A 21,363-nucleotide genomic window follows, 5' to 3' on the forward strand; every position below is an offset into this window, starting at 1 on the left:
TCATCTGGAGGCCTTGTGATCTGGACCCGGCAGGGGCTTGGGGTCTGCTCCGTCCCACATTCACCCTTAGGTGTGGGGGCTGATCGGAGACCACACTCTGTTAGCGAAAGTGAAAGTGGTAGTCCCTCCATCGTGTCCAACTCTTTGAGACCCCATGGACTGTAGCCTGCCAGGCTCCTCTGTCCATGAAATTCTCCAGGCAAGACTACTAGAGTGGGTTGTCATTCCCTTCTTCAGGGGACCTTCCCAACCCAAGGATCAAACCTGGGTCTCTTGTATTGCAGGTGGTTTCTTTGTCATGAGAGAAGCCACACTCTGTTCCACACTCTATTAGAAATGTTCTCAACTCCAAGGTCCTCCATCCTCTGCAGCCACTCTCTGATCCTGGGTTCTCTCAGGGCTTCCACACGGAAAATCTGAAGATGCTACTTTCCCATTCCAAGCCCAGTGAGAGAAATGAGGTGAGAGGGCTGCAGTGTCAACATTTTACTCCATGGAGAACGAGAGGTTTTGGCCTCCCTCATTCTGTTTCTCGATTCAGCAACCCTCCCCTGGCTCGGCTTCCTTCCCCCAGGAGCCTGGAGCCCACGGGGCTCCCCCGTTAGCATCTGCTCATCTAGTGTCCCTGCCCTGTGGCCCCTCGGCCCTGGGGGACCTCCCCTTGTCACTCCTCCACAGCCCCACTGGCCCTGCTGGAGAAAGTCCCAGCGTCGTGTGGGCTGACACCACCAAGGGGTCACCAAGCTCCAAAGCCTGCCTGGGGAGTCCCCCCTCTCCTCATCTACTACACACCTCCATGCTCCGCCTCACACTGCCGTCTTGCTGCCAGAGAAAACCAAGACCCACCTTTGAGTATGTCCTACCTCCCCTTCCCACCCCCAATGGAGTCAGCCACTAAACCACTCTCACATTCTCTCACACCCTTGACATCACTCCTCCTGTTTCCAAGTGACAGTCCCCTTCCTGTTCTCTCTCTACCCATCCCCTCCACCAGCCATCCCCTCTCCTGCTGCACTGGCGACAGAGAGGCAGAGAAGGGGACAGACAGGCCGATGGGAGTTGCTCCTGAACCAGATATTAGGATGAGAATGACGGGAGGGTCAAGGATATTTTCTCCACCCAAAGTCCCCCAGACAACTCAAGTTCAAAGTGTCCAAAACTGAACTCATACCATAAGCTCATGTACATTGCCCGTCTGATTTTATACCTCAGAAGCACAAAGTTCAAAACCACGAACAAAATTTGGACTCGTCATCCCCCCTTCCTGAACTGTTCGCTCTTCATCTCCTTTCTTCTCCTCCTCCCCATCTCTGCTCTTAGAGAATGGAATCACCATCCACCCAGCTGCCTCGGCCTGACTCTCCTTAACCGCTGACACCTGGTAAGTTCCCAGATCCCAGGAATAAGCCACCTCGTTGACAGCTCTCCAGTCTGACTGTTCTTATCACCTCCCCTGCCCGCTTCAGACCATGCTCTCTTCCCACCTGGGTCATTGCAGTTTCTTCCTGCTTGGGACCTTCCCTTCCCACTCGTGTCCTGCATGCTGAACACCACACTCGGAGTTCACTTTCTAACACAGAGATCATGACAAACCTACACAGGATATTAAAAAGGAGAGACATCCCTTTGTCGACAAAGATCCATCTAGTCAAAGCTATGGTTTTTCCAGTAGTCATGTATGGACGTGAGAGTTGGACCATAAAGAAAGCTGAGCACCAAAGAACTGATGCTTCTGAATTGTGGTGTTGGAGAAGACCCTTGAGAGTCCCTTGGACTGCAAAGAGATCAAACCAATCAATCCTAAAGGAAATCAACCCTGAGTGTTCACTAAAAAGACTGATGCTGAAGCTGAAGCTTCAATACTTTGGCCACCTGAGGCAAAGAGCAGACTCACTGGAGAAGACCCTAATGCTGGGGAAGATTGAGGGCAGGAGAAGAAGGGGATGACAGAGGATGAGATGGTTGGATGGCATCACTGACTCGATGGACATGACTTTGAGCAAATTCCGGGAGATAGTGAAGGACAGGGAAGCCTGGTGTGCTGCAATCCATGGGGTCACAGAGTAGGACATGACTTAGCAACTGAACAACAGCCAGTCACATTATCCTCTGCCCAAATTCCTTGACTCTTGAGAGCTTTCAGTCCAAAACCCTTCAGCAAGACTCCCAGGTCCTTCCTGGTGGGCCCCCCTCACCTTAAACCTCCCATTCCACAGGCAGCCTCAACCTCAGGCAGGCCTCCACAGTCACTGTGTAGCTCACGCTGGTCCCTCTGTGTGAACTCCACCATACACACTTGCACACACTAACATACACACACCACTCCTTTCTCCAAATGCCTACTTCCTCCTTACGCCTCTTTGCCTCCCCCAAGACACAGATGTCCGTCTTAATTTCACCAGGCACACTTCTGTTGGTGGCTGTTTCCCTCCACTAGAATGTCAGCCCCTCCTGGACAGGGATCATAATCTTTTTCTTCTTTATATTGTAAAACCCTAACATGGAACCCAGGATGCAATACAACTGCATGTGAGTGTGTTAGTCGTTCAGTTGTGTCCAACTCTTTGCAACCCCATGGTCTGTCCATGGGATTCTCCAGGTAAGAATACTGGAGTGGGTTGCCATTCCCTCCTCTAGGGGTTTCTCCTGACCCAGGGATTGAACCCGCGTCTCCTACATTGTAGGAAGATTCTTTACCATCTGAGCTACCAGGGAAGCCTACAACTGCAAGTAGGCAGCACTTATAATATGACAGAAATGACTTTATATTCTCAAAGCAATTCTTTGAGAGAAATTATCTCAATATTTAAAGATGAAACAAATGAGGTTCAGAGGTTAGAAATGTGTCCAAAGTCACCTAAGTCAGGGAGTTCCCTGGCACTCCAGTGGTCAGGACTGCACTTTCACTGCCAAAGGCCTGGGTTCAACCCCTGCTCAGGAAACTAGATCACACAAGTTACATAGCACAGAAAAAAAAAAAAATCACATACACTATAAGTAGTACAGTCCCAATTCCAAGACTGCCTTATCTCTAAGCTCATGCTCCAACTACCCCATCACATGGAGCTAGTATTCCAGACACATCTGACAGATAGATGTAGTCACTACAGCGGTGATTCTCCAAATTCAGAGGGTACAAGAACAGGCAGTCCAGAATAGATTCCATAGATCGCAAGTTTAACAAGCACCCCCATCTGACTCAACGTGGACTCCTGGGACCAACCCTTAAGCAAATGACTCTTTGAGACTATATAAACTCAGATGCAATTCCCTATATTGCCACACAGTGGCAGTATAACCCCAGTGTTCATCAACTTCCCATCTTAAAACTAAAATTGGAAGAGGTAGGTAGTCCCAGAAGGTGAGCGATCAGCTTGACATCTCTGATCAGCAGAGATTACTGCCCAGCCAACCATCTTCCCCCATGGGTGCAATTCAGCTTTCCCTCTGAAAAGGTTTCTAGGTCACACTATACATCAGTCAGTGTGTTTCCTGTAGCGAGAGCCACACATGCTAACGCACCAGTAAAAATCCACCTCTTCAGAGGGTCTAGAGTACAAGGGGGCTGTGGGCAAGTGACATGAAAATGGACAAAGGGACTGTGGCATCCTCAGGAGAACTCTGCAAAAAACATTACAGAAAGGACCCAAGCGAGTTAGCCACCTTGGGTTCCCCAAGGTCTGGCGCGAGCACTGACCCCAGCAATGGCCGCATCCTAACCCCTGTCATTGGGTACACTCATATAGCTTTCCGAGCACAACCTCATCTGTTGTCTCACATTGATACCACCCTGTTATCAATTGGGTGACATTAGGTATCAACCCTGTTGAGGCTGAATCCATCCCCATTCGACAGGTGTGGAAAACTGAGGCTCAGAGAAGGTGAGTAATGTAGCTCTGGGCAAATGAATAGGTAAGTGGTGGGACAGAATTCAAACCCAGGTGTCTCAATTTCGGCTGGAAAGCACTAGAACTTCAATTAATTTAATTTAATTAATTAAAACACCTTGCCTGGGGTCCACTCTAGACCAGTCAGATCAGAATTTTTGATGGCAGGGCACACAGTCTCAGGATGAGAAATTTTTTAGTGCCTCAGTCGATTCAAATATTAATCAAGTTGAAAACTGCTGCCCCAGCTAGGGCAGCAGCCACCGGCTGCCGACGACCACTGAGGGGATCGGAGAAGGGTAGGGGGAGCACCCTCGTGGAGGGACCGGTGACCCACAGGGCACAGATCCAACCAGCGCCCAAAGCCCTCTAGACTCTCCGGGAGAACCTCCCTGCTTCCGCCCGCAGAGGGCAGTGTAACTCAGGGCTGAGCGGCAAGCCGGCCTAGGAGTCGGGGCCCCGGCGCCAGGCAGTGCAGGTTCGGCATCTCTGGGGGCCTTTTTCCTTATCTGTGAAGCGGGGCTAACAATAGCACCTTATTTGTGGATTCCTGAGGACTAACTGAGCTTTAATGTACTTCCGGGGCAGCCAGCCACTAGCCAGTACAGCCCAGAGCCTCTGGCTAGGGATCTGCCTGCTTTGGGGGACCTGCTTTTTTTTCTTCTCCAGGCCTGGCCCCTGGCGTCCTTCTGCCTCTCCTTCCTGAGTTGCTAGGTGGCTGATCAGGAGGGTGGCGGCTCGGGCATGCCTGCCTCTGGTCCCCTCCTCCACGCAGTAAGGGGTACGATGTCACAGAAGGGGCGCTGTGGAAAGTGAGGCCATGTGTGAACAGTGGGCCTGAAAGCACCCGGCACCACTTCCCCTGTGACCTCCTGCAAAGCGGAGTTGTTGTTTAGCCGCTAAGTTGTGCCCATCTCTTTGAGGTCCTGTGGACTGTAGCCCGCCAGGCTCCCCTGTCCATGGGATTCTCCAAAGCAAGAGCACTGGAGTGGGGTTGCCATTTCCTTTCCCAGGCATTCTCCCCAACCCAGGGATCAAACCTGCATCGCCTGCGTTGGCAAGCAGATTCTTCACCACTGAGCCACTAGGGAAGTCAGCCAAGTGGGGAGCCCCCCAGAATTGGCCGGGGCTGGAGATGCCAACAGAACAGAGCGGGCAGAATTCTGCTTCAGAGATAGGGCCGTGTCTGTGCCCTTTCCCTGGTCCCTCGGCCTTGGCCAAGAGGTGCTGTTCTGGAGCCAGATAGCTCCTTGGGCCCCTCAGCAAGCAGGTCTGAGACTCGGAAACAGAACAGCCCCACTCACTTCCCCTGGGGGTGATTGTATGTCTCCTGCGGGGTAAGAGAACTCGCCTTGATTTGGGGGGCCAGAGGACCCCAATTCCAGTTTCTGGGATCTCTTTCTTCCTCTGCAGTGTCATCTCAATGTGAGATGGACGAAGAGACACTGGGCTCCACCCCCTCCTCCCCCAGAGCCCACCCAGGGGCAGGGGAGGTTGGTCAGACTCCTAGCGCTGTGCTGGGGGTCTCCACCTGGATTCCGGACTTCCTCCCGCCCCATCCATCTCATTTCTGTTATGAATGGGAACCCGAGGCTGGCCTGCCCGGCTTCCCCACGCAGTTGGGGTAAAGCTGGAAGGAAGGAGACTGGCAAGCCTCAGAACCTCTTTCAGGGGAGGGGGCGAGCAAAGACTCAGGCAAAAGACACACACGCTTTATTTTTCCTTCCTTTAATCTTAAGCAAAAGAGACACAGGGGTTCAAAAATAAAAATTTCTTTTTTTCCCTCTCCCAAACATTTACCCCAGCTCCGCCACTGCAACCATCCCCTTCCTGCCCAGCAGGGCCTCGAGCAGGGAGGGTGCAGGCATCTCCAGCTGGGGAGGGGGAAGGCGGGGTGGGGTGTGCCGAGCTGGTGCCGGGCTCTTTCCAAATATAAATACACATGTCAGAACTCCTGGAAGCTCCGCCCCCACCCATCACGCATGCGCCCTCCATGCTCTGCCCGCTCCGAAGAGGGGTGGGGGTGGGGGTGCCAGGCACCGGCTGGCTGTGGTTCACTGCATCCGCGGGGTATGCACCCCTCGAGCCCCCTGCTGCTCGTTGTAGAAGAGATGACACTCGGGGTCCCCCCGGATGGTGGGGGCTCCCTGGATCAGCTTCCCGGTGTTGGGGTTCACACACCAGCACTCCCCACGCTGCCCGTTCAGAGACATCTTGCACTGAGGAGAGAGGAGAACATAAAGGACACCCCGATAAAAACAAGGGGGGTCTCACTGAAATGCAGACTCCTGTTCCGAGGTCTGGGTGTGTCTGCCAATTCCGCGTGGGCATTTAAGCTCCAGTGGGATGCTGGTGATGCTGGCCCAGGAACTGTGCTCTGGTTATTACCAAGGCTGCTGGGGGTGGCCTCAACAGAAAGGCTTGGCCCCCACACGTGGGGAGGTCCCATCCAGCAGATGACCCAGTGTACGGGATGGGTGGATGTACACTTCTAACGGGAGGCTGGGAATGCACGGTAATGGTTAAAAGGTCCTGCTCTATGCTGGGCGTGGTGTAAGCAATCTCTGCTGCTTGCTTACAGTTCCTATCTAACATACATTCATTTAATCCCCACAATCACCTTGCGAATTAGGTACCAATGTTTTACCACTTTACAGATGGTCAGAAGGAAGCACAGACTTGGCCAGTGTCACAGAGCTAGTGAGAGCCACAGCTGGTACACCAACCCAGGCATTCCCCTAATGAGAGCCACAGCTGGTATACCAACCCAGGCATTTCCCTCCCAGGGTGCCGGCTCTTACCCATGAGCCAGTTCCTCTCGAAAATCCCATTTATCCATAAGGTTCAGAAGAAAAGGTTGCTATTGCTTCTTTGGCACTCCAAAGTAGCTGGCTTACATTTAGTAGGACAGGTGTGTGAACTAATAGCTTTTAATGCTAGACTGATATTTCAAGGGACAAGATGCCTGGGCTAAGAAGATGGGGAAGTGAGATTCCCCTGGGGGGTCAGCAGAGCCCCATACCCCATCTTCTGGCTCCACACACCCACATTTTTAGTTTTTTATTTGGTGTGCCAAGTCTTAGCTGCAGCATGTGGGATCCAGTTCCCTGATCAGGGATTGAACCTGGGCCCCCTGCATTGGGAGCGCAGTCTTAGCCACTGAACCACCAGGCAAGTTCCCACATACCCAGCTTTTAAGTCAGCTCCAATACCCACTAGGATCACCAGGGGAGCCTTTGAAAGCCAGTGCCCAGAAAGCACCCCAGACTCACAAAATATGGATGTCTGGGGTTGGGGCCCAGGCATTCGTATTGTTTAAAGCTCCCAAGAGAAGCCCAGTATGCACTTGGGCTCAGATCCTCCACTGGAAAACAGAATGGCTGGTGGACCCCACACTCTCTCAATCCTGCCTTACGTGAAATGCACACGGACCTTTTCTCCCTACACAAGGGATGAGCTTGAGAAAGTGAGCAGTGGGCTAGGTTAAAGGACAACCCACCAGGATTAAACAACTGATAACAATCACCACTATAAACTCTATGTGGTTAGGTAAATACACATATACACATAGATCATTAAAAGGCATATGAGCAGAGTGGAAGGGGAAGGAAAAAGGGTTCTTTTCTTTTAAAAACTTAAACTTTCTTAATTTTCTCTAATGTACTCATGTTGTTGTTCACTGTTTAGTCGTTAAGTCATGTCTGACCCTTTTGACCCCATAGGACTCTAGACCATTAGGCTCCTCTGTCCGTAAGATTTCCCAGGCAAGAATACCAGAGTGGCTTGCCATTTCCTTCTCCAGGGGATTTTCCCAACCCAGGAATCAAACCCGAGTGTCCTGCACTGGCAGGCAGATTCTTCACTGCTGAGCCACCAATGGAAGCCCTCTTCTATTACCTGTTTTAGTAATATTTCAAATGGTGTTTCTCCATTCCTTGAGATATTGGAAAACCAGAGAGGCTACCTGGTTTTGAATGGATTAAGTCAGTGATTCTGGAAGTGGGGCCCAGGGATCATCACCATCTCTGAGAGCTGGTTAGACATGCAAACTCTGGGACCCCCCTCGACCTTCTGAATGGCAATCTGCTGCGGCCGGGTCCCCAGAATCACCTGCAGGTGATTCTAATGCTCAGTAGAAGTCAAGAGGCACTGTTAGAAGGCCCTATCTCTTCTCCAAGAGGCTCCCTCCCATGCTAACCGCTGCTGGCAGGTACCCGGGGAAGCGAAGTCAGCCTCGGAAGGGACTGAAGCCAACAAGCCCCGTCCCCACCCTCCCTGGCCTGGCAGCTGGCGTCCCCACCCCTCCTTGCAGAAGACTGGTCTTGGGCTCAGCGCTGAGACCTCAGGGGCTTACTGGTGGCGTGGGGGGGCAGAAACAAGGCACACCCGGGCCGAGGACACCCTCACTCACCTGTTTGAGGTTGTACAGGCCATGCTTGTCACAGTTGGGGATGTGTAGGGAGTAGAGATGCTCCAGGGGGCCCCGCTCATCTGGAAGGCGCATGGTGGAGATCCGCTCCAGGACCTGGTCCAATTCCTGCTGGCAGGGGGTCTGCGGGCACAGGCACACAGACAGGACACTTAGAACGGGCTCACACAACGCCAGCCCCGGCACGCTTCAGAAAGGAGCCCGTGTGCAGAAGGCCACACAGAGAGCTGGTGGAAAACCAGGAACTTCGGACACCCAGCTCAGCAAGCTCACTGCCTTACCACCAGGCCCCGCCCCACTCCAAGAGAAAGTCAGCCTGCAGGTGAGTCTTCCCTCTTCTCCTCCATCCTTTCAGGGGCCAAAATGGGATCTACTTGCAAACACTGAATTCAAGTATCTCTACCCCATCCAGTGGCCCAACCATCATTCCCTTCCATAAACCCATCCAAGGGCCAAGACAGCAGAGCTGAGCTGGAAAAATGGAAGAGGGGTAGCTGAGTGAGGGTAGTGTATTGCAACAAGAGTGGGCAAGTTCAAGTGGTGGTGGTGATGATGTAGTTGCTAAGTTGTGTCTGACTCTTCCGACCCCAGGGACTACAGCCCGCCAGCTCCAGGGATCCATCTTCATCTCTGGCTTTTTTTTTTTGGCCTGTATCTCAAAGCCAAGCAGAGCTTCCCCAGTAGCTCAGCAGTAAAGAATCTGCCTGCCAATGCAGGAGATGCAGGTCACTTCCTGGTCAGGAAGACCCCCTGGAGTAGGAAACGGAAACCCACTCCAGTATTCTTGCCTGGAGAATCCCATGGACAGAAGAGCGTGGCGGGCTAAGGTCCATGGGATCACAAAAGAGTCAGACACATCTTAGCAACTAAACAACAACAATGAAGCTGAGCAGAAATGTGGAGGCTTTAGAAGGGAGGGACTTCAAGAACCCATATGTCCAGCCCATTTGACAGCCAAAGATGCTGAGGACCTCAAAGAAATACTGATGTGCCTGAAGAAACATTGAATGTTAGCAGCGGAATCAGAAAGTACTTTGCCTGCAGGCACAGAGGACATGGATCTCACGGGACACTCCCTTTGACTGTCCTCCCACCCCTCCAGCCAGACCCGACCCTCTCTGACCCTGGCAGGTGGTGGCCGAAGCTTCTTGGGCTCCTCCAGGCCGAGGTGATGTTTGCCACCCTTGCCCATCTGCCGGTGCTGCTCCGTGACCTTCTCCCGGAACACGGCCAGCTCCTTCATGCCAGATTTGAGGGGCTTCCGACCGGCACCACCTCCACCTCCCAACAAGTTCACGTTCCCATCCACGTGGTTCTCAACCAGGCCTCCCTCGGAGTGCTCCTCGCCATTGTCTGCAGAGAGAGAGGAAGAGACTGAGAGCTGCGGGTCTAGTTTCCCCAGATGTGGGCCCTCCAGGGACCGGCTGAACCCCTGACAATGACAAGAAAGGGGATGACGGATGTCTAAGTAACAGCGCTAAGCAAGATACATGGATGATCAATTTCAGTTTCACATCCACTAGGAGTACCAACTTCCCCCAACTTCTACAGACAGAGAAGCTGAGGCTCACGGAGGTCAGCTTCTTGGCTAAGATCACAGTCCAGGATGTGAACGCAGACTCTCACTCCAGAAAAGAGCCTGGGTTACCTACTCTGCTCTGTCCATATCCCAGGAGGCCAGGCAGGGTTGAGGGATCGAGTGGGCAAGGCCCTCACCAGGGAATGGGATTAAGGCCATCAACTGTTCCCTAGAAAGACCTCTCAGATTCACCCACCACTAACCTCCCCTGTTTAAAGTCTTCATCATTTATGGTCTGAAAAGGCACGGATTGGACGAGTTTGTGAAATTCAAGCCACAGAGAGCACTGGTGTCTGGTGGTTAGTGAGGCGGAGAGTCAGGTCGCCACCAGAACGCAAGGCCCAACACCCCCTCCGCCGTCACTCTTCATCAGCCCGCCTGCCCCCTTCCTGTGCTGCCGGCATGGACACTCCCCTCCTACAGCGCGACCCAGGGACCCTGACTTGTCTCCTGGTCTGCCTATGCATGCTGCCCCGCCCCCCATAACAGGGCTTCCCTGGCGGCTCAGATGATAAAGAATCTGCCTGCAATGCAGGGGACCCGGGGTTCGATCCCTGGGTCAGGAAGATCCCCTGGAGAAGGGAATGGCAGCATTCTTGCCTGGAGAATCCCATGGACAGAGGAGCTTGGCAGGCTATAGTGTGACCATGGGGTCACAAAGGGTCAGACACAACTGAGCGACTACCACTTTAACCCATGACATTGAGAGCTCCCAGAACAGAACAAGGACCACGCTGTGGTTTCATCTTATTGCAGGGCGTGTAGCTTCATATCCAAATGACTCGCCAAGGTCCACCCATTCAGTTTTTGAACTTTCTTAGACCCCCAGCCAGTCAGCCACAGGGAACAGCTCCTACTGTTCATGTGGCATGCCCCACACCCCCACCGTCTCACGTAGGCTTAGGTGTGTCCAGCCAGGGAACAGTGAACGGTCTGGAAGGATCCTGACCTGGGAGACCATTTCCGAAGAGCTCCAGGTAGGCCAGGAGCCCCTAACAGACACAGCAGGGGCCTCGGGGCCTGAGACAGCACTGCAGCCCCCTGCAGGCCCAGGGAACACTCAGGGCTATCTCCAGACAAACCGTGCACATTTTCTCTTCCCCTTGAGTGCACCTCCAAAAACTTACAGTCTGGGTAACATACCCAAACGTTTTACAACAAATACTTCTACACAAGAATTTCAGGCAAGGTGCTTAGTACTCGGCAGTCCCTTCAGAATTTAGGCACAGCGTGGAGGGCTGTCCCAGGTAGTGCTGTGTGGAGGAAAGACGCTGACCCTTACCTGTAAAAGGAGGGCCGTGATAACCTCTCTGGGTTGTTGTGAGCTTTGGTGTTCACTCCCTCATCAGCTAAGGGGTGGGACCCTCCTCCATGCCTCCGGGAGCCAGTCCCTACATTCTCAGAGCATCTCCTTCCAGCAGACTCCAGGGGATCAGGCCAGCAGGGTCCCCGCAAACCCAGGAGTTCAACAAAGGCTGGCGCCCATCCTTTCCCTTCACACGGGCCCTGCTGCCTGTATGTCAGCTCTCACTAGCCAGAGGAGAGGATCCCTTTAGAACCCAATACGTTATTTCCAGACTGGTGAGCACTGGTTAGGAGGGCGGACTCGGGCTAAATCCCAGCTCTACCATCTTTTATACCAGCCTGTATTTCTCCTGCACATATACTCACTCTGTGCCTCTGTTTCCTTAACTGCAAATTGTTGGATAATAATAGTTCCTACTTCACAGAACAGTCGAGTGTATGTTAAAGGGAAAGCTGTTGAGAAACGGGTGGACGCCGAAACTATGTCCTGTTGGTGGTGATTACTTTGATGATGACGAAAATGGTAATAGTGATGAAGGGATGCTGATGATACCTGCCTCAGTGATCTGCTACGCTGGCCATGTGGAACCTGACCCAGAAACAAGCAGCAGAGGAAGGTAAGTTTCACGAGCATCAGGACAGCGGTCACCACGCCCGAGCGTTGTAAAGCAGTGATGCTTTCCCCACAAGACAGAGAAAGTCAATGCATGAAGAACCCTGATGGTTCACAGCAGTACTGCTCCAATAAGCCTGGTTTCTGCATGTCTGGTTTCCAAGGCCACCACAGAATAAAATCAACAAAATTAAAAGGAATAAGAAGGAAGGCATGTTGTTGGTGCAAGAAGTATCAAATGGCAGAGGATAGAGGACAGTTTAAAAAAAACAGAAGAACTCTGGGGATGTTCAGTGCCCCACAAACAACACCACAGCCACTGATGACCGGACCCCTGAAAACGTCCACGTTGTGTGGCCCAAAATAAGACTCATGTTGATAATATGACCTTGTGTGTGTGTTAGTTGCTCAGTCGAGTCTGACTCTCTGTGACCCTATGGACTGTATAGCCTGCCAGACTCCTCTGTCCGTGGAATTCTCCAGGCAAGAATACTGGAGCAGGTTGCCATGCCTTCGAGGCATGCAAAAAGGGAAAGGATAAACATGTCAAGTATTCAGTATTTTTTTAAAAAAATTTCTATCCAAAATTGTTAAACTTTAGGAAACTAAAAATCGAAGTATTTAAATGAGTAAGCCTTCTGAAACCCAGAAAATGTTTCTCCAGAATGGCTATTTCCCCAGAGGCTCCGGGTAGCCCAGATTTTATCATAAATAACCAAGTGCAGGTGATTTCCTATTCCAGAAACCCCAGCACCACCCGCAGGGGAACGCGGGTCTGAAGCATCTGACACCAGGTTGGGTGGGAGTCCGGATCCACCACATTCTACATCAACCTGCCCCAGACGCTCCTCACCCTGCCCACCTCCCCTTTTTGTCTCTGAGGCCCAAACAGCAGAAACCCAGAGGCCCTAAGAGAAGGCGCTCCTGGTCCCCCAGCTCAGGTACCGGCCATGTTCACCTGAATGGGGGGCTGGCTACAGCTTTCCTCTGGGAGTGTTCAGGCAGCTGAGGCCAACCACAAAGAAGATAAGATACCCCCCTCCCTGCTCAGGTATCAGAGGTAGAGGGTAGCAGGCTGCAGGGAAGGCTTGAGAGAGTCTGAGATAAACCTGGTAAATAAACAAGATGGTCTGATTCAGGTAACCCTCCATCTCCTTCACGTTAACCTTGACGGATGAGGCAGATGTTGGCACAAGTGGAGAGAAGGACTCAACCCCACCCTCACCGCCAGTTCTGCCATTTCCGTTTCTACAGGCTTCTTTACCCCTGGACCCATGGGACAATTTCAGGCTCTCTGTCCCCATCTCTGCTGGCACGGCCCAGGGAACACAGGAGGAAAAGAGCAAGATGATTACAAAAGTCCTGCTTCCACGCAGGAACCACGCAGGACCCCGTGGAAAAGACAATACAGGAACCTGCGGATCGCCCTCACCCAGCCCCAGTTCACCCTGGGCACGACCCCAACCTTACCATACCCTGCCCAGCCAGCTTCCTGCCCCACCGTGGCAGAATTTCTGGAGACCTCAACACCACTTGCAGCATTCCAGACCATGCATTCTGCAGACCAGGGAACTAGACAAGGGCTCTGGGAATCTCCCACCATTTCTGGAACCATCTGCTCTGCCGTCTGAAGCTGTGACTCTCAGAAGCTCAGCTGGCTCCTCTCTTTTCACGGGAAGCCACTCCAAGGCTTAGATGAACACAGCCCGTCTCCACTGTGGCTGTAATCACACCGCCTCAGGTTGGAGGAGGGCAGGTCAGCCTGCGTCCTCTCGAGGAGCTTCTGGAAAGGGCCTACTCGCAGGAACCAATGTCTGGAACATTCTTGAGGTTGGGGTCTCCTGACCTCAGCACTGCTGGCCTTGGAACCAGAAGATTCTTTGCTGGGAGCTGCCCAGCACCATCCCGGACTTCCACTCTCCAAAAGCCAGCAGCGCCCTCCCCAAGTTGCAATAATCGAAAATGCCTTTGAACATTACCAGGTGGCTCCTGGGAGGCGAAAATGCCCCCAGGTGAAAACCACCATTCAGGAGTTAGGCTTTATCCAGAGGCCTGATGCTCTCCATGGCTCAGTGCTCAAGACCCCCGGCCCTTCAAAAAGCAGCTCCGAGCTACACTGTACCCCCTGCCCCACCTCAGCTAAGACCCCCTCCACCACGGCTCCAACCCCAGGCACGCCTCTGGTCTCTGAGCCCACCTTCTTGGCGATGGTGGTGGGGACCGCAGAGAACTGGCAGCCTGCTGACCCCTCTTTCCCAACTCTCCCGGCACTCATATCACTGTGCCTAGAGGTGAGCCCCCAGTTGACACTCAGAACCAGGCCCTCGGAAAGGTCTGGAAACACTGGGTGGAGGCGAAGGGCACAGAGAAGAATGCTCATTCAGGGCCTCTGGCTCCTGGCAGGGCTGGCCTGTTCATTACGCACCGCGGTGGGCACAGTACCCAGAGCCCCAGGAAATGTTTTCATTTTTTTTTAAAAACAGAAGAAAAAATAATAAACTTTTAGGTCACAGCAAACATCCTCATATAACACTGATACGTGTCCAGTTATAAAAATATGATTTTAAAACATTTTTTGTGGGGAAGGGGCCCATGGAGGTAAACATGTCTAGGGGCCCCAAGTCATAAAATAGCCCTATGCTGGGTCCCAGAGGACAGAGCTCCAGTGAGCAGTCTTATCCCAGGAGTACAGAGGTGGTTTCCTGTCCCGAGATGTCCCTGACTGCTCTGAGCTGAAGGTCAGTTTGTCTACCCTCACGGAGGCCGACTGGGTTCGGGTATGTTCCTGGAACCCACTCCTTTATTGATTTCATCATTGCCGATGGAAGCGCTAATAAGATGAGGAAATCCATGGGCCTGGTTCGCTGACGCAGGTGCTGACACCCCCCACCTTGAAGTGGAAGCCCAGGGCCAGGAAAATGCAATTGTTTCCCGGGATGGAGATGAGAAAGGCCTGTAGGCTAAGAAGAGCCTTGATTCCTTGACTGCTCCTATTACCAGCCAAAGAGGTTCAAGCACTCAGCCTACAAAGCCTCATCAGCTTGGCTGAATCCCAGCTTCACCACCGAGCCGTGCCACTCTGGACAAGTTACCTAAATGCTCTGTGCCTTCACTGCTCATCTGTAAAATGGGCACAAACAGGATCCACCCGCCATGGGCGGCAGGCAGGATCCCAAGGGCTGCATGCATACACAGTGCCAAGCACACAGGGCTGGCCCTCCCTCGGGGACGAACCCACAGGGCACCCCCACCCTCTGCAGGACAAGGACATCATCACATGTTACCAAGCTCTGCCCATCCGTCCTCTGATAGGTGGCAGGGCAGTCCGCAGGAAAACATTCCACAGGAAGAACTCCAGCTAGAGATGGAATTTGCCCTCAGGAACAAAAATACCAAGTTGCATTTTTTTTTTTCCTGCCTAGGAGAGTTTGGTTCAGAATAATATTTATTAAGCAACCACTTATGTATGCAGCTCCGTGGGCTGCAGTGCAAAGGTCACTCTAAGAAACGGTTCTGAGCAACCCGAATCATTGAACTGGAAGAGCTTGAAGGCTTGGAGATGACGGACAGGGAACTCCAAGACCCCTGAAGAGATACTGCCTAAGGACTAGCAAGCAGTAGCTGTTCTCCTCTGCCTAGCGACCCAGGAAATGGGTCAGTGCTGTAGCAGGCAGTTTCCTAATGATACACAGAAGGTCAAGCTTTTCCAAGTGGGGAAGATGACAGGAGAGTCAAGTCGCACCTGTGGGAGGCTTGTAGGGCAGGGAGAAGGCTGGTCACGCAGTAGGGACACTATCCCAACTTCACCTCTTACACACCCGGAGGCAAGTTGAGTGAGAAAGGAAGAAGGAAGAGAGGAAATGGATGAGGTGTCCCATTTTACAGACAGCAAACTAGAGGCCCAGAAGGACCAGTACCTGGGTCTCCAGGAGCACACACAACCTCTCTGCTATTGTCAGAAGTGTTCCATAATTGGCCTGGGGTCTCCACCCTGCTCTGTGACCCAGCCTTCCTAACCTACCCAAGGAGGGTGATAGTCCAGCTGCCTACTTCTATGCATAAATACTAAAACTTAATTTTGGGCACAGCCCTTCCCCCCTCAGTGTCTTCCTGTTTGACTGTAGCACTGACAACCTTATTTAACGAAGACCTTTGTGTCCAACAGACCCTTCCTCTCATGAAATGTTACTTTCTCGTCCTGCGATGCTCTGACCTCTGCTCCATTTGACAGTTGGCAGATTTGATTTTCTTGGGCTCCAAAATCATTGTGGACAGTGACTGCAGCCATGAAATTAAGAGATGCTTGCTCCTTGAAGAAAAGCTATGACAAACCTAGACAGCATATTAAAAAGCAGAGACACTATGTTTGTATAGTCAAAGCTATGGTTTTTCCAGTAGTCATGTATATAGATGTGAGAGTCGGACCAAAAAGAAGGCTGGGTGCTGAAGAATTGATGCTTTTGAACTGTGGTGTTGGAAAAGACTCCTGAGAGTCCCTTGGACAGTGAGGAGATTAAATCAATCAATCTTAAAGGAAATCAACCCTGAATATTCATTGGAAGGACTGATGCTGAAGCTAAAGCTCCAACACTTTGGCCACCTGATGTGAAGAACCAACTCATTGGAAAAGACCTTGATGCCGGGAAAGATTGAGAGCAGGAGGGGAAGGGGGCAATAGAAGATGAGATGGTTGGATGTTATCATCGACTCAACGGACATGAGTTTGAGCAAACTGCAGGAAATAGTGAAGGACAGGCAAGTCTAGTGTGCTGCAGTCCATGCTATTGCAGAGAGTCGGACATGACTTCGAGACTGAACAACAACAATTTCTGATTTATAAGAAACCTTAGCACACTCTGAGGAAAACAAGCCTTAAGACTCTAACAGAAACCCCCTACCCCTTCCTGCTTATGCAGGGCTGATGAGAAAAGAAGACCTTTCCCAAAAACCATCACACATCATCATCGTACATTAACACATCTCCTTTTTTATTCTAAAGAAACCCTAGCCATTTTCCAACCTTCTGTCTCACAATTATTCAGAAATTTAAGGGCTGAGGGCACCATAGAGATGATCTAACCCAACCCTACATCCATCACTCTCTCAGTGAACTCACTTCCTTCAACAGGTACTAGCATCCCCAGGCCCTGCGAGTATACATTGCAAGTAACAGGCCAGGGGAATGTTGGCTCCTTCCCTGGTTCCATCCCAGCTGGGTACAGAAGTCACATGGGTCTTTGTTGATTTCCCCCAGAATGCACTTAAGCTTGACATATATGTTGGGCAAAAAAATAAATACTAACTACCATTTTTCTCCTCTCTCTCAGATAACTTCTCCATTAATATCCATGGCCGTGGACAATTCATTCACAAACTCGAATGGGCAGGAATCAAGAGCCCTGAATCCCAATCCTGGCTTTGCCACTGACAGGTCACCTGTGATTTTGGCCAAACCCTTTAACCTTTCTGAGCTCTAATTTCTCAAAGCTGAAAAAAAAAAAAAAAGAAAAGAATAATCATTGTACTTAAGTGAAGGCTGAAGCTGAAGCTCCAATACTTTGGCCATTTGATGTGAAGAGTCGACTCACTGGAAAAGACTCTGATGCTGGGAAAGACTGAAGGCCAAAGAACAGGGTGGCAGAGTATGAGATGGTTAGATGGCATCACCGGCTTAATGGATGTGAATTTGAGCAGACTCTGGAAGATGGTGGAGGACAGAGGAGCCTGGTGTGCTGCAGTCCATGGGGTCACAGAGTCAGATATAACTTAGCAACTTAACAACAAAAGTGAAGGCTGCTACTTAAATAGTCCACAGCATTTGTAGACTCCCAATGTGGGCAACCAGGCCTTGGAAGAAACATGCGGATCATCTAGTTCTGGAATGAGTAAATGAAAGGTGCATTTGTCAGGCAGAGGGGAATGGAGGGTGATATCAGACCTGCAGAATAGCCAAATGCATGGAGTTGGGTGGAGGTGGGGGTGGGGTGGGGACTAGTGAAAAGAGAGTTGTGCAAAACCATCTACTCAGGTATTTCTTCTGAAACGATTCTGTTGATTATATACATATTATGTTGCAAACATCGAAGCTCTTGCCATCTGATGAAGTCCTTGGGCAAGGGTGGATTTGCCGAAATTACTTTAACTTTGCTTACAGAAACTAAGGGGAGGAAGGATGGGAGGATGAGGGGAAGAAAGAAGGGAGAAAGGGAGGGAGGAAAGATAAGTCTCATGCCGCCGTGCACGCACAGGTGAGGCAGGGCTCCCAGGTAAACCTGCCAACAAGTTTTCCACTTTTGTTGGAGAGAATCTGAAGCCAATCCCTCCCTTTGTATGGCTGACTGTGCTTACCAGACTCGCCCAGCCTGTGGCCACTGTGTTCAGTAAAACAAGCCACCCAGAGGCTGGGGTGGGTAATTCAGGCTATGCTGGGAGATGGGGAAGGTGGGGAAGATAGGGGCAGAAGTTAGAAATGCGTGGGGTAGAAAAGGGCTTCCCTGGTGGCTCAGATGGTAAAGAATCTATCTTCAATGCAGAAGACCTGGGTTCGATCCCTGGGTGGGGAAGATCCCCTGGAGAAGGGCATGGCAACCCACTCCAGTATTCTTGCCTGGAGAATCCCATGGACAGAGGAGCCTGGCAGGCTATACAGTTCATGGGGTCACAAAAGAGTTAGACATGATTGAGCAACTAACACACCCACACAGGGTACAAAGAGGGCCTATTTGTTATTCTTCAGCTAAAGTTAAACCTGAGGTCCCTAGTCTCTCTGGGTGAGAGACATCACATGTCATCCTCTACTTTTTTTTAGATGGTCACAGGCGGCTGGCAACAGTGACCTCTCACATGGGAATCTTGAGCAGTGCGTGCATGCATGGATGTCAGCAGTGGCGACGTTCCAGCTCAGTTAACAACTCTCCTATCAGGCCATCTACCCCCTGCTCATACCCAGATTCATTCCAAACTCCCTTCCCGCTCTTTCCCCCACTCTGAGCCCCTGCTCCCTGCAAGGGCGACCGCTAAGCAAATCTGACATCTCTCAGATACCACCAGACCAGTCGCTCCTCTGTATGGTCTGCAAACAAAGCAAGTTTCAAACAAAAGAGGTTTCTGACCACGCTCTACGTAAGGAAATGGCTGCAAATGAGCAGCCTCTTCTGATGTTCTAGACTCACAGGAAGGAGGGAAAGCTAGGAAGGCTGTTGACCATCTTGATATCCATTTCTCTGGCTCTTCAAGGACAGCCTGGCTCGCAGGGCCCCAGAGAACCATGCTGAATTCAACCCAGGTGGTCACATCATACAGGTGCAGGTACTGACCCTCCTCACCTGAGGACCGTGCCCCTGCACCCCCACAGCTACCAGGGCCCACCATCCAGTTGTAAAGCTGGGTGAAGTCTGTGGAGGGGGATGGCCAGTGGGCACCCAGCCCCATCCTCATGCTGGGAAGGAACCACCACTGGAGACAGCGACAGTGGACAACAGGAGGGCAGAGGACAACCACCTGCCAAGCCATTCTGAGCCCTTGTAGGATGTCCTTTGGAACAAGGGCTCTTGGGCTCAAAGCCTTGGCCAACCGGTTCCAGTGCGGTGGGAAGGGCAGTGCCGGCTGGGAAGCTAAAGTCCCCAGGTTCTGATCTTGACATCACCTCCAGGCCTGGAGTTCTGGGTGATGCCAGCTGGGTGTCTCAGATGTGCAGGCCCCCCGGTGCTCAGCTGTAAATTCAGGGAGTGAGACCAGGCAAATGTCTCCTAATCATAGCTATTCATCAGATAGCATCTGAAGAGCTTGTGAAAAACAGAATCCTATACTCCAGCCCCAGGGGTCCCCTGATGGCTCAGCGGTAAAGAACCTGCCTGCCGATACAGGAGACACAGGTCCAATCCCTGGGTCAGGAAGATTCCCCAGGGAAAGAAATGGCAGCCCACTCCAGTATTATTGTCTGGAAAATCCCATGGACAGAGGAGCTTGGCGGGCTACAGCCCATGGAGTCACAAGAGTCAGAAACAGCGACTAAACAATACTCCAGCCCTAAAGCTTTGGAGACAGCAAGACCTGGGTGGGGGTCAGAGACTCTATACTTTTAACTGCCCCCTTCTAGTTCAGGGCCCCATTCCTGCCTCGGTTTCCTGAAGAATTTCTTGGTGGTGGAAGAAAAGGCTTCTGCTCAAGAGATCTGGCTTCACATGTACACCTTGCAAAGACGAAGCCTCATGAGCTCTTTGCACCTGCTGACAGGCAGGTTCATAAACAGACATGAGTCTACGCTTGGATGAACACAGAGGGGCCGTCCTTGGCCAGGCACCGTGGAGGTTTCTAGAGCAGCTCTCATCTCACCCCCTCCCTGCCAACCTAAGTGAGCAGAAACACAGCGCTGGGCCTCTCTGCCTCTGCGATCTCCAAAGGGCTGCTTCATAAACACCAGGGTCATTCCTGGAATCGCCAAGGCCTGGGGAGGGTCAGGGCTGAGGCAGACAGTTTGAGAAAACAAAAACATGCTGAAATTCAGCACGGTCCTCTGGGGCTCTGCAAGCCAGGCTGTCCTTGAAGAACCAGAGAAATTGATATCAAGATTGTCAACAGCCCTACGAGCTTTCCCCCTTTCCTGGGGGTCCCAAGCATTTCTCATCTGGTTCAATGAAAGTCATCTGAGAACCTGGCAAGGGGACCTACCTGCTGAAGGTCCAAGTGAGCAGAGAATGTGCTTTGGTGCAAACTTGGACCAGAGGCTAACAAAAAAGAGAAGAATGTGCCTGACCCAGTAATTCTGCTTCTCTCTGACTTGTGCACAAAAACTTTCATTACAGCATCACTGTACTTGTGAAAACTATTTAGCAACTGGATCCAAAAGCCTTTCAACAGATGAATGGATAGATAAACCAATAAAGCAATACAATGAAATAATCAGAGCAGTTAAAAAGAATAGCTCTGACCTGTGTCTATCAACATGGGTAGATCTCAAAAACCTAAAGTGGATGGGGGGAAAAGTTGCCGAAAGAAACCTTTTATGTACATTTTCCCATTTATTCTCAGAGAACAACTCTGAAATGACCAATTAGCAAATCTGTTTAGTTAAGGAAGAGAAGCAGTGAATAATGCTAAGTGGTTGTCTAGAGAGCAGGGGCAGGGAACAGGGGGTGGTTGGTGGAGAGGGGAAGCTTTAAAAAAAAAGATGGAAGTAAATATGACAACAGATATCAACCATTCCCAGCTATGGGTGGTAGACTGGCATTATTATGTCATTCTTAGTACTTACTGCATTTTTAAAATTTTCTTGTAAAAGAAACTCACTCCATCCACTCCTCACCCTCCTTGTCAAGCAGGGGCATCAGTAATTACAAGGTGCTCCGTGAACCCCAATGGCTGAAAGAGGGCTGCACCAGTGACATGGCCAACTTCAGCCCCACTCTCAGAGGGCAGTGTCACCAGAGACACCTGGAACCAGCAGGGGTGAGACTGACCACAGGCTCCTGGCGAGGTCTCTGCTGCATGAAAAACTGGGAAATGAATCCAGAAAAGCTTGAAGAGAACAGAAGAGGGCCACAGGGTCAAG

The 21,363-nt window shown here is 51.4% G+C and overlaps 1 protein-coding gene across 1 annotated transcript in view; it reads right to left on the minus strand.

Moving 5' to 3' along the window:
• Window positions 1-5,601: 5,601 nt before the first annotated feature.
• IGFBP2 (insulin like growth factor binding protein 2) overlaps window positions 5,602-21,363 on the minus strand; it is a 29,119-nt gene continuing 13,357 nt past the window's right edge. The window contains exons 2-4 of the mRNA XM_043910105.1: window positions 9,440-9,669; window positions 8,299-8,439; window positions 5,602-6,106 (exon numbers count right to left, since the gene is read on the minus strand). Of these exons, the coding sequence (XP_043766040.1) occupies window positions 5,942-6,106; window positions 8,299-8,439; window positions 9,440-9,669 (536 nt within the window). The 3' untranslated portion in view covers window positions 5,602-5,941. The remainder of the gene's footprint in view (window positions 6,107-8,298; window positions 8,440-9,439; window positions 9,670-21,363) is intronic.

This window comes from Cervus elaphus, chromosome 8 (genome assembly GCF_910594005.1).
Source record: "Cervus elaphus chromosome 8, mCerEla1.1, whole genome shotgun sequence".
NCBI classification, from domain to species: domain Eukaryota; kingdom Metazoa; phylum Chordata; class Mammalia; order Artiodactyla; family Cervidae; genus Cervus; species Cervus elaphus.